This window comes from Melospiza melodia, chromosome 1 (genome assembly GCF_035770615.1).
Source record: "Melospiza melodia melodia isolate bMelMel2 chromosome 1, bMelMel2.pri, whole genome shotgun sequence".
NCBI lineage: Eukaryota > Metazoa > Chordata > Aves > Passeriformes > Passerellidae > Melospiza > Melospiza melodia.
The window spans coordinates 150,236,426-150,249,557 of NC_086194.1; the positions used below are offsets into that span (position 1 = coordinate 150,236,426).

The following is a 13,132-nucleotide window of genomic DNA, read 5'->3' on the forward strand; positions in this document are numbered from 1 at the left end:
GTTCTACCTAAGGTCCCCTCTGTTTTCAGAAGCATTTTACCAAAAATTTCGTGGATAAACCCGGCATCTTGATATTTGGATGCCGTGGTCGGTATCATATGTACCCACATGAAGCCAGATTTACATACTACAAACATATATATTGCACATTTTAAGTGTCAGGTTCTGTGATGAAAGAAGTTCATGTGTCGGTATTTCCCGATGTACTAAACTAAAGCGGTGCGGGCAAGATTTGAAACGACACCGCTTGCTCTTTGTCACTGGCTCCACCTCGCTTGCGGCAGGAATTTTGAATCTTCGACTGACAGTTTGTATAATTAGGTATCTTTGCTGTATTTCTTTCCTCCCTCCCCCCATGTTTAACGAATACTATGTTTTGTGAACATGCCAATTTAAACTACTAGATCGTTCTAAGGTTCCCTAGTTTGAGGAAAGATCCCTTTCTGTTTCTGAATATTGAATGAAAATTGTTTCCTAAGCATCCAAATTAGTACGGATGAGGTTTTATCAGTTGTAATTCATTGATGTTCTCCTACCAGCAAATGACCTTCATATAGGTCTTGTAACTTCCCTAAAATGAACTCAGATAATAGAAAATAATTGTAGTTTTCCTAATTTTGTGTTTAAATTAAACGTAATAAAATCACAGAAATGGCTTCAGACTTGCTTCTTCACACTGCTCTTTAAGAATAAAGCTAAACATAACTTTTGGAATGTCAGAATGAAGCACGGGCAAGAAAAATGGTTTGTAAAAGGCAGAGGTATTGTTATAGGTCACTAGTTGCATACGCTCCTCTGCTACGGAGCCGCTGGTATGGGTGGGTACCAAGAGGTTTAAACAGAGGAGAAAAACAGCCTGAACTCTCTCTTGGTAAACGCATGGTAAGAAATTAGCAAATCCTAGAAAAGCAAATAGCAACCCCCGCCCACCCCCCCCGGTATTATTTCTCTAGGCTCGTTAGTATTTTAAAAATGCGTTTGTCAACCGACAAATTTAAAAGGACTTAATAAAAATATCTCCATGAAGAATTTAGTTAATCCTCTGAAAATAAAGTTTCCATTATTAATAAAGAAATAATGTAATTGTTTGATTATCGGCATCCTTTCAACGTTCACTTGGAAAAATAGGATGCTTTACCAGATCTTAAAGCTTCGGTTACTTCAGTTGTTTCCGATAAAATCCGCCCCTTACGAGAGGAGCGCTTTGGTAAGTCCCGTTCCCATCTGCTGGTAAATTCTAGCCCTAAAGATGCTCCTTCGGATTTAGAGTAGCAGAGAGTGTTGAGACGGTGTGAGAGACTCCCACTGTACTGTAAAGTGAAATAATTCTTGGGGAATGGGTAGGCAAATGAGAGGAAAGGCTTACATGTCGAGATGGGGAAGGCACAGGGGTACAGGTACTTTAGACAGGGGAAGGAAATGCAGCCGTAACCGAGCGCAGTGCGAGTGTTGCAGAATGTTTCACCTCGTTTCACTTGTTAGAAGTAGCGTTCTCAGGTTTTGGTTTTTTTTTTTTTTTTTTTTTTTTTTTTGTAGTTGTTGTTTTTGTTTTGTTTGTTTTTTGTTTTGTTTCTTTTCGTTAAAACACACTTTGTAGTGTGACTTCTGTGTATTGTATAAAATGTCGCAATTACGACTTGTTAAATTTCTGGATATTTTTGATCCAGCTCGCATAAATCCATCCAGGTTTGAGTGACGGAGCCAGAGTTTGCAGTGGCTGTGTCCCACTAGTAATCTTCCAGGTTTACTGAGAAGATATTTTATAAATAAGTACAAATATTTGAAAAACAATTTTATTCCTGCGAAACAGACGGTACTACAGAAAGCACCCTCAGAAAAGTTTACTACCTTGAAGAAAGTTTTTAATGTTTTCTCTTTTTAAAAAGGAAGGGGGAGATAATCCAAGAACCTTTCGCTTTTTAGCCATAACTGTTACCTTGTAGTCAAATAAAGCGATATTCTTTCCCTAATAATGTCTGCTTCCGCCGGCTGAGTCGGGAACTTTTAACCCCTTATTTCCTCGGGCCCCTCTCAGGCTGCCTCACACCAGGAGAAGCGGAGTTGCCAAAGGGGAAGGCTGAAAATTGCCAGACACCACGAACAGAGGTTACTTTACTAAAACCGGGAGTTTTCTTATTAAAACGTAGGTGTTGTATTTAGAGTCGGTTTTGGGTCTGACATTCCCCATCCCGCCGGTGTGAAGCCTCCCGTTATCCTTACCGAGCCCAGGAAAAACAGCCATCCATGTGGTCATTGTTTTGGCGGGTTTGTATTTGGGTTTATTTTAGTTTACAGAAAAACTAAAACCGCAGCAAAACTCAGCAGCCAGTTTCTGAATTACTACAAAATTTTTAACAAATTAAACGGGAGTAGCCGTAGGCCGTTCACGACAGGACAAGGTGTGGAAAACGTGCTCTACACTGTAGCCAGGGAGAATGGTCCTTCGTGGAATCTCGGGCAAAAAGTACATGGGGAGATCTGAGGAGAACCTACACAGTGCTGGAGTCGGGGATCCTCCTCTCGACTGCTTTGAAGGTGATGTACTTGACAAATGATCTGTGACTGTTTAGTCCTGGGCTGTCCGGTAAAAAGGTGCTAATTAACTCAAATTAAGTAGCGCCCTTATAACCCAAGCTTAAAGGCTGTGGTGCAGATAAGGATTATTCGCTGTGAATGCCTCAGGCACCCCTGAGCCACCCCTTAGAGCCGGCGCCCCTGCGCCTCCGCCCCCCATTCCCCTCCACCGTAGGGAGCGGAGTGGGCTCTGGCAGAGGCGGGAAAACCTCACCCTCACTGGGCGCCTCTGGGGAAGCAGAGCAGGGGCGGGAGCGATTCAGGGGCGCTTTAACAGTGGGCTGGGTGCGGCGGGGGCCGTGAGGCTGAAGTGTAAAGCGTGAGGAGCGGGGCAAGCCTCGCCGCTGTTCCCTCACGTCCCCGCGGGGCGGGCTGGGCACTCCCGGTCTCCTCAGGCTCCCGGCCGGGCCAGCGCGGAGGGGGCGGGGAGGCAGCGGTTGGTCAGGGCGGGTAGTTCAAAGCCGAGCGAGGGAAAGCGGCGGCGGCCGCACGCGAGGGGCCGGTGTGGGTGGGGAGAGCGAAGCGGCTCCTCGCCAAGGGCAACGGGCCTGGGGCCGGGCGGCGAGAGCTGCTTAAGTTCCTCCAGCCCGCCTTTCCTCCTGCTCCTCGCTTTCAGCCCTGCTCGGGGTGCCCCGCCGCCGCCTCAGCTGCTCCCGGTGGGAGGGCGGCCTCCAGGCTCCGCTCTGTGCCCACCGGTTTGCCAGGCGAGAAAGCGAAGCCGTTGCTTTGCTCGTGTCCGGCATCCCAGGGGACCGAGAGACCCTCGGGTGCTGCTCCTCAGCTGCGTCTCTATTATCGCCATCGCTGGGTAATTAGGCTTTGCAGTTAACACATGTATTTGTGGAATGAAAACTCTCTCGGCTGGGTAATGTTTCTCTTGCACCTCTTTCTTTTCTCTCCACATACTTTCTTACTTCAGGTTATCACTAGGGGTAAGCAATACTTTGAATACACCGCATTTGCTCTGGAAGATCTTGATTTGCTTCACAAATTAGGGTAAGTGACCCACATCATGCAGACAGGACTTGGCTGTGTCATCTTCATTATTATTACCTGGAAGGTATCAGTGACTTTGGGGCCAAAGAGCGGAGTCTGTTTTACTGCAGATACCGTATCTGTTAAAATAACAGCAAAAATATTTCTGTATCACCAAGACTTTGTCTTTTCTGTTTTGTTAGCAGTGGAAAATTGTTCAATGCATAAGTGTTCTGTGTGTATTACTGAAGAATATAAGTTGCTAGGAACAGGTGTAACTCCATCCTAGAATTTATGTCTACATTGGAGATACCATTTATATTGTCTTCTAGTAACCAACATTTTCACCTCTATAGGGTGCTTGGGAAGACTAAACTTGTTAGAAATTATTCGTTGTCCGAATATGTGAATCCCGTACTAAATTTAGTTTGGGTCTCTGAATATGAATTATTTTGTCCAGTAAACTCCCAGAAAATTTGCAGTTTACTTGTAAATTGATTTGAGAATGGCGAAGTTAAGAATAGATATGAGAAATGCACAGAGCACATAAATCTGTCCTTAGTAGATATTGATTTTGTTACTTCCTCTGTAATTGACTAGGTGTGACCCGCCTTTCCTTCCCTGCACATCTGTTTGATCACATCTAACACAAAGCTAATAAAACTTCCAGGAACTAGTTAGATCCCCAAATGAAAAAGGTGTGGTGTTATGGCTCAAATTTAGTAGATTAAATTCTCATAATAAAAAAAAAAAGTGCTTATAAAAGGTAGTGTTATAAGAGATTTTGTTAGGTATCTCTTGTGAGTAGAAATAGACTCTTGTTCTATTATGAGAAATGTTTAGCACCTCTGAAAGGCTTTTCCTTTTGCATTTGTAAAATGAGACTTTGTATTAAATTAAAGCTTAATTTGTGCAGGTACTACAGTTTGGAAAAGAATCATATACAAGCTCGAGGTGTGTACTGGGATTTGTGTAAATCCCAAAATGGTTCAGGTTGTAAGGGATGTTAAAGATCATCCAGTTCTGAGCCCCTTCCATGGGGCTCAGGGCCTTCTTCTAGTAGATCAGGTTGTTCTGAGCCACATCCAGTGGGACCTTGAACACTACTAGTGATGGAGTGGCTTCTTTGGGCAACCTGTTCCAGCGTCTCATTGCCCTCATAGTGAAGAATTTCTTCCTAACATCCAACCTCACTTTCCTTCTTTCAGTTTAAAGTCCTTACTGCCTTGTTTTATCACCAAATGGGCTTGTAAAAAGCCTCTGGTTTTCTCAATGGGCACCCACGGTGTACTGAAAGGCTACAGTTATTTTCTTTGAAGGATTCTCTTCTCCAGGCTGAGCAGCCCTCACTGTCTCAGACTCTTCAGGCAGAGGTGCTCCAGCCCTCTAATTATTTTCATGCTCTCCTTCTGGACTCACTCTAACACGTCCATGTCCTTCTTATTTTTGGGGGCCTCAGGGCTGAAGGCAATACTCCATGTGAGGTCTCAAAATTGTGGAGTAGGGCGTAAAGAAGTAAAAATAACTATAAAAATGTATGAATGAACGGAGAGGTATAGAAAAGAGGTGAAGTGAAGCTTAATGGGCGGCCGTTGTTCACTCATTGTCAATTGGCAGTTTTATTTATATTCTCCTGTAATGTTTTCTAACAGATCCGAATCGATGTCGTGCCCTCACAGGCTCCCCCTGCCGGACGCTGGCCGCTGTACAGCATTATATTCGGCTTCTACTTGAGTTACCAAAATTTCTTTAACTCTGCTATTCTGACCTCCCTTATAGCTGCAAAATCTTGCTTTGTTGTGATTTTGATGTTAATTGAAGCACAAGTTTGCTTCTTTTATACTGTAATGTTTTAATTTTTATTCTGTTCTTAATTCTCCCATAGAATGCCTGAGAATGAAACTGCAAGCATGAGGTTTTCCTGTTGTTGTTTCTTCAGCATCCTGCCTGAAAATTAATTTTCTAAGCCTGGGAGCCTTTGGGCTTTTGGTAAATGTGTGATTAGTTCGACTGTATTTAAGGGAAATACTAATATTTTGAAAGGTAAGTGTGGATATGTGATTTTTTTTTTTTTTGTGGGATTGAGATTTTGAACAGCTGTCTCTAGCATTCAGTTTAAATCTCTATCAACATTTTTGGCAATAATATCTACTGACAACATTTGCTAATTAACTGTAGTTTTGCAAAATTCAGCATAAAAATGAAGATAATGCCCTCTTGTTATGACAGATTTTTTTTTTAATAGGTCTTTGTCTTCTTACAAAAAAGAAGAGCTATGCTCATGTGGTCCTTTGCTAATGAATAATTGACTGAAGTATAGAAGTGTACTGCACAGAGATTTCATACCTTTAAAAATGTAGGAAAAAGTTCTTTTCTGGTTCATGACAAAGCCTTTTCAGCCTAGTTCCTAAAACCATGGAATCACAGAATGTGTAAGATTGGAAGGGACCGCTGGAGATCATCTAGTCCAACTTTCCTGCTTGAGCAGGGTCCTTAGAGCACATTACTCAGGGTTGTGTCCAAATGGCTTTTGAATATCTCCAGAGAAGGAGACACCATGAACTCTCTGGGTGTCCTCTTCCAGTGTTTTGTCAGCCTCACAGTAAAGAAATTTTTTCCCGTGTTCAGGTGGAACTTTCTATGCAGCAGTTTCTGCCATTGCCTCTTGTCCTATCACCAGGTACCACCAGGAGGAGCCTGGCTGCATCCTTTTGGTGCCCTCCCTTCAGATACTGATAGACATTGATAAGGTCCCTTCTCCAGGCTATACAGGCCCAGCCTTTCCTCTTAACTCAGGTGTTCCAGTCCCCTAATAATCTCTGTAGCTCTACTGGACTCTCTCCAGTATTTGTTTGCCTTTCTTGAACTGGAAAGTTCTGAACTGGACGCAGCACTCCAGGTGAGGCCTCAAAAAGGCTGAGCAGAGGGTCAGGATCACATCCCTTAACCAGCTGGCAATGCTTTTCCTCATGTACCACAGGGTACCCTTGGCTTTCTTGGTCACCCTGCTGGCTCATGGACATTTTGTTGTCCACCAGGACCTTCCCTGCAGAGCTGCTTCCCAGCAGATCAGCCCCCATCCTGGACTGGTGGTCCCTGAGGTTCCTCACCAGGTGCAGGATCTGCATTCACCTCTGTTGAGTTTCAGATGGTTCTCTGCCCATCTCTCCAGCCTGCCCAGGTCCTTCTGAAGGGCTGCACAGCCCTCTGGGGTATTGGCTGCTCCTCCCAGCTTTGTGCCATCAGTGAACTTGCTGAGGGAGGTGTCTGCCCCTTTCATCCAAGTCACAGATGATGAGTTCAACTATAGTGAGCCCAGGATCAACCATTGGGGGACACCAGTACTTACAGATCTTCTAAAACATGGAGAAGTGATGCAGATGAAACATTAAATGCTGTTTGGAGTTGGTCTGCAGCAGCAAAGAAGTAATCTCTAGCTCACTAAACACTAAGAGCTTTGCCCTTGTGTTTCCTATTTGTGCTGTCACTTTTCATCGTGTAAAACAAGGAACAAGGTAAAAGCAGAGACAGAAAACAAATGGGAAAGAAAGGTGTTTATAGAAGTGAATGGGAGAAGGGAACGAAGCATGTCAGATTTCAGTTTGTTTTTTGTCTTGGAATTATTTTCAAATACCTGTCTTTGATAGAAGAGTTTTTCTCAGTTCTGTATGTGGATTTTGTTTAAATCTGTTTGATTTCATACTGATATTAGCAAGATTGTGTATGTCTTAACATCAAGGTTTTATTCTGCTGTTTAACATCCTTTTCCTTTTGAGCTTCTCTTGTTGCTGTCTTCTTACAGTAGAAAACAAAACAAAGCATTTTTTAAAAATATTACAATCATCCTAAAAAGTGCTTTCCATGTGGGTCAAAAAATGCTGATGAATGACCCAAGATCATCAAAGAATAGTTCTGCCTCCCTTCTCTCGAGCAGTTTGAGTTCCCATTGCCAGCATTTAGTGGCTTAGGGCTAGACTAAGAAAGGACTGTTGGGATATTAGCAATGGCTTAGTAGTTGGGCTTGAAGCCGCCTTTAAAGATGGCTACTTCTGTTTTGAAAGTTCAGTTGCTAATTCTAGGCTTTATGTTCCAGAATATCAGCTCTAGAGGCAACATACTACAGTAAAAGGTGCTGATTCAAACTCTTGAGTCTTGCAACCCTGATGTGAATGACTTTGGTGTCTGTGGGAACAGCCCTCTTGTTGCATTAGTCATAACAGTTACTGTGCATAGAAAGCAGTGACCCAGTGCCACTACAGTTAGGGTGGAGAAACTCTGCAGTGTATGAGAGGCAAAAGTTAGCCTGTTTCCACACATCTTTTATTTAAGTGTGTGCACTAGCCACTTCTAACCTTTCTAGGAAAATATATAGCAGCTCTTAAATTCTATGTACCTGGTGAGTGTGTCTCTAGTCAGTCATTTTCTTTAAAATGTAAGCCTTCAGAACACTCAGTTTACCTGTAGTGATGACCAAAAGCAGAGAGCTTCTTTACAAAATAACACTTAAATGTTAAGGCAGATAAAAAACCACTTTTCACTTTGTAACTAGAGGTCGAATTCATTCCTCTGGGGACTCTAGGGAGATAAATAATAGGGAAACTTCTAGACTTGTAACTTCATGATTCCTCTTACTTAAGGAGAAAATATCTTTTATCTAAACTCACCTATTACCAGAGCTTCTGCTCATTCTTGAGTACTGAACTATTAGTTGCTGGATGAACCAGTAACAGTGCTAATAAAAATCTTGGCTCTACTGGAATGCTGGGGAGTTTTGTTGCCAATTTCAGCAGCAATGAGCCTCTAATTGCTGTGTAGCTTACTTGAAGTGCATTTCCATAGATGAGAAATGCCAGGTCAGTTAGCTAACTGGAGATATGTTTTATTTGCCTCACAGTACAATGTGCGTTTTAATCACTCATTGTAACCATCTATTTTTTTGTTTATGTATAAGCACTGTTTCTACTGAGACTAACGACAACACTTTTGTTATGACTGTTATCTTGATAGACTTGCACGATGCTTTCTCTCTAATCTGAGGGGGTTTTGGTGACTGCTTTTATTGTTTGTTTCAGAAACAACAGTGGTATCTTTATTTACAAAGTCAAAGTGTCAAGCAGAAGATGTCAGACAGTCCTCTAGTGAGGTTCAACATTCTTAAAAGAAATAGATTAACACCTCCCAGGAGCAGCTTTAAATACTCCAATTTTAAAGACATGTGTCGCACTTCAGCATTTCTGGACAGCAGATGCAATGAGTCAGGAAAAGATCCTGAGGCAGACCGTGAAGAAGCACCCAGTGTAACAAGTGTATCGTTGCTACAGGGGCATTCTGAACACCTCCATCCAAGTGCCTTCTTTCCCAGGTCACCACCGATTGAAAAAGAATTAAATTCTATCTCATTATCAGAAGAAAGAGAAACAAAGAGAAGTGCAGATTTTTTTGAAACTCCTAAATCAGGTAGAAAAGGTTCCTCACTACGCAGAAGGCTGCTTTTACCCAATACTGTCGAAGCTGGCACAACTGTAGGATGCTGTGAAAGACAACTTAGTTCTTCAGGAAGCATCAGGAAAAAAATATTCTCTTGTGTTTTGAGCTCTGAAGAAAAGCTTTCACAAACAGATGCATATTCTCCAAAAGATAAAGGTTACAAAACTCTGACAACTAGCACTTCAGAACCTGAGAATTCTAATCCTAATTCTCCAAAAAGGAGGCTTTCCTTTTCCCAACAAAGGACTTCTACACTAGAGGATTCCCAGTGTAAGGACCCCTTATTGTTAGAATCAGAAGGTTTGTCTCCAATTCAGTGGAAGGATGTTGCTGCTAGTAACACTAAGGAATTCAATGAAAATATTCTTATGAGTGTTAAAGATGGGGTGCTTAGGACTCCTGCTTACAGTAGGAGTAGCCTACCTGAGGCCAGTGAGGGCAAATACCTGACTTCCATCCCCAGCCCAGTAGAGAACTTGAACTTTGGACTATGTGATATAAACTCTTCCCCTGTTAAGGTAGCAAATTACGCAGATCTTTCAACACCAGAAGACAGTGGGTATAATTCACTTCCTTTGGACAAATCAGGAGATTCATTGTCTGATTGTGATGGATCTTTCCAAGAGCTCTTCCAAAAGCACAAAGAAGATTCTAGAACTTTAGACAGTAAAAGAAAGACAAGAAAACTTGAGCGAGTCAGAAGGTTATCCACTCTTCGGGAACTAGGCTCCCAGTCAGACACAGAAGATAATCATGGCAGTCCTACTTCAGTGCATATGTTAACAAAAGAAAGAGACTTTGTCAGTGAAGATCATGAGTTAGTTCTAAAAGAACAGCCTAGTGGAGACCTGGTTGTAAGTCATGGGGATTTCTCAAGAACTCCAGCTCTGAAATTAATTCATGAAATTTGCTTGCAAAGACAAAGATTGCACCAAAAGCAAATCTCAGAGAATATTGATGGAACAGAAATATTTGCATTTGATCATGTTCTTCCTGGACTTATTGGCAAGAAAATGGGCCTTGAAAAATTAGATATTTTAACAGAATTGAAAGATAGAAATTTAAGACATGTTCTTGCTATAGTTTTAGATGCTTTGACAGTAGAAAGTCTATGCAGGTAAGTAATATTGCTTCACAGACACAAAAAAAGGGAAAAAGGGATGCTTCTGCAAATGAATGAGAATAACTTGTGGAATACTGGGTGTTGTTGTCAACAATATTTGTTTTTTTCTGAAAAAAGTGACATTTTCTCACTGTTAATTAAGTAGGTCTTTCTGTGTAGATGTAAAAAATAGGGGCATTAAAAAGCTGAAAAAACATGAAAAATTAATAAACTCAAAACTAAATCACAATACTTGTAAATTTTAAAATATATAAAAATTACTTTAAGCCTAGAAAGTAATTAATCCTCATTACAAGTTCCCAATAGTGCATAGCATTCAAAACACACTTTCTTGAATTTTTCTTGTGTATTTTATTTCCTCAGTTATTTCTAAGCACAAAGATGCTCAAAGAATTTTGATTCATGAGAAATCTTCTTGATTAATTTCTAATCAATAGCAACTGTTACATTTCACACAATGCTCTTGATCCCTTTGTTGTAACAAAGGGAATTGGTGAATAGATGAAAGTCTAAGGGCACAGATGTTTTCAGAACTCTAAACACAAGTGTGACTAGGAACAATTTTGGTAAGTGGCTTATATGGAGGAAGAAATTAATTTATTTTCTAAGTCATGGATGCTGTACTATTAGTGTTGCTGTTGTTCTTTAGACTCTTCTGTTATGCAGTGATATTTAGTGTATGAGACCTGTGTTGCATAACAAAATAAAGAACTAGTCCATAGCAGCAGTCTGTAAAATGACCAAGAGTTTATGAAACCATGCAAAAATCTTTACTAGGTAGTCTTGCTATTATGACTTCTGCACTACTTGAAAAAAATTGAATAGATTTTTTTATTTGTTCCAGCATTTGGAAAGTAAGCAAAAGCTGGCGTGAAATCATTGTACAAGACAGAAATGCAGATAAGAGGAGAAAACTGTACACAAAACAGCCGAAACAAGCAGCTCGGGTAAGATAGTTCTCAAAGGTGATTTTTTATTTTTTAAGTATGAAAGAAGATAGAAAGATGAAACATCTTGTATAGCTACAGAAAAGTAACTGACAGAGACATTTCCAAAATGAGCAGGTGATGGATTCTAACAGGAGAATGTAATGGCTCTTACTGCTTTTCAGCTGTCTGCAGTTTGAGTACTGATCTTTCAACCATGTAAGACTCTTATTTACTCCTCCTGACCTTTCTTGAGAATCCTGTAGGATCTCTTCCTTGACTAATTCTAGCTCTAGATTTTAAACTCTGCTCATACCATTGTGCCATGCTGCTCCTCATTGCCCATTTCACTCTAGTCTGCACTGCTGTAGGACCTGCTCTACTCTACCTCCTGATAATTTTCAGGATGGTGTCAGTGTCATGCTGTATTTGTGAGCATCAAAAGATATGTAGAAGGTTTTTTAAGGGGGATCTAGAGAAATAAGCATATTAATAGCAGTATATCTTTTCAGATCTTCCACATGATACATGCACACTTGCTTTTGAGATGTCCTAATTCACAACCATGAGCACCAGTAGAATGTGCTAAAAGGCTTTCTACCCTGCTCCTGTTACTTAGTTTTTGTTGATCTCTCTTGATCCCTTGCTAAATATAAACATTTAATGGTAAATTCTTGTGAGATACATGTATATATATTTAGATTTATATAGTTTTATTTTCTTATGTGTTGTTTCAGAGGGAAAAAACCCAAACAAGTAAAATCTAGCTGCAAATTCTAAATGAAATAAAATCCTAATTTTTTTCCCTTTTCTTTTGTTAAATAATTATAAACTAACAGGAACATCTATTGAAGGCTGAAGATGCAGCTACAAGACTTAATATTCTCAATAGATCTGCTCTAAGGCTTGTTCAAGGTCAAGCCAGAACTCCTGTTTTACAGACACCACCTTCACACACTGAAATTACACCCAGGAGATGCAGTTCTGTTCCCCACTCAGCTAGCAGGCAGGAACAATACATGAAAGTAGGTATCTAAGAAATGCTTCATTTTCAGTTTTTATAACATTTTCATTTACTAGAATAAATAGCTGTTTTCTCTCTCTTCTTGGTACAGGTTGCTAAAACTCTGTTCACTGATGAAGCTCTAAAACCCTGTCCAAGATGTCAATATCCTGCTAAATATCAATTGGTAATGAAACTGGGACTATGTAGCAGAGAAGCATGTGCATTTGAGTTCTGTATTTTATGTCTGCAGGCATTCCATGGGTCAAAAGAATGTAATAGTTTATCTGCAAAACGGAAGAATAAAAAAGATGCTCCACCAGGAAGTGCCCAAAGCAAAAGAAATTTAAAAAGGCTCTAAATTTGTAAAGCATGTAACTTACATTTAATTCTTTTACCCCTTCCCCTAAATTCCTGATCTTGTTCCTATGCTTCCTAAAGGTATGCATTTTGAAAGCATCATCCCATTTGTTCTTGTTGACTTACCAAGATAACCTCTCATGTATATATCTTAATTAACATAGTAGAATTTGTTTTTTTAAAAAATGAACATTTAAAAATATTTTATGTTTTGTTTTACCTGTTGTCTAGTAGGTAGAAACTAACATCTTAATTTTTAAATAAAGTGTCTTAAATGTAGTCTTTACTATTTAGCTTACATGACCTCATTGATGTTTAAAAATGTTATTCTTGTCTTAAAGACAAATTAAAGAAAATTATTTCTAAAAAAGTCTTTGAAATCAGATTTCATTCGCTTTAAATTAAATTAAATGTTTTTAAAATGTCTCAAAGTGGGGCTCTATGTACATTTGCAAAAATGCTCTCATTAATATGGATGATAAAATGTCAAAACTTATATATTAGTTGTCTGAATTTTTAATTGCAATAATTAATCTATTGTTCTCTTAGCCTCTGTAAAGGAATTCAGTAGAACAGTAATTTATAAAGTAAACTGATGCTGTGTGGATATTCTGTTGTACTGAGTTTTACAAAGTTTTTGTCTTGAAAACTTTGGGTGGTACTGTATATGTTCACGTATCTGAA

General features: G+C 40.1%; 1 protein-coding gene across 1 annotated transcript; it reads left to right on the forward strand.

The window, feature by feature from the left end:
• Positions 1–8,669: 8,669 nt before the first annotated feature.
• On the forward strand, positions 8,670–12,449 carry FBXO43 (F-box protein 43). Its single transcript, XM_063178246.1, has 4 exons — positions 8,670–10,153; positions 11,004–11,106; positions 11,925–12,110; positions 12,201–12,449. Exons 1-4 carry the CDS (start codon positions 8,670–8,672, stop codon positions 12,447–12,449), a joined length of 2,022 nt encoding a protein of 673 aa, XP_063034316.1.
• Positions 12,450–13,132: the final 683 nt, after the last annotated feature.

Bases quoted from the DNA above. Each gene is read 5' to 3' on its own strand.
- FBXO43 (XM_063178246.1), top strand. From the start codon at position 8,670: ATGTCAGACAGTCCTCTAGTGAGGTTCAACATTCTTAAAAGAAATAGA. The intron at 11,107-11,924 runs GTAAGATAGTTC...ATAAACTAACAG, and splicing joins AGCCGAAACAAGCAGCTCGG to GAACATCTATTGAAGGCTGA. The intron at 12,111-12,200 runs GTAGGTATCTAA...TTCTTGGTACAG, and splicing joins GGCAGGAACAATACATGAAA to GTTGCTAAAACTCTGTTCAC.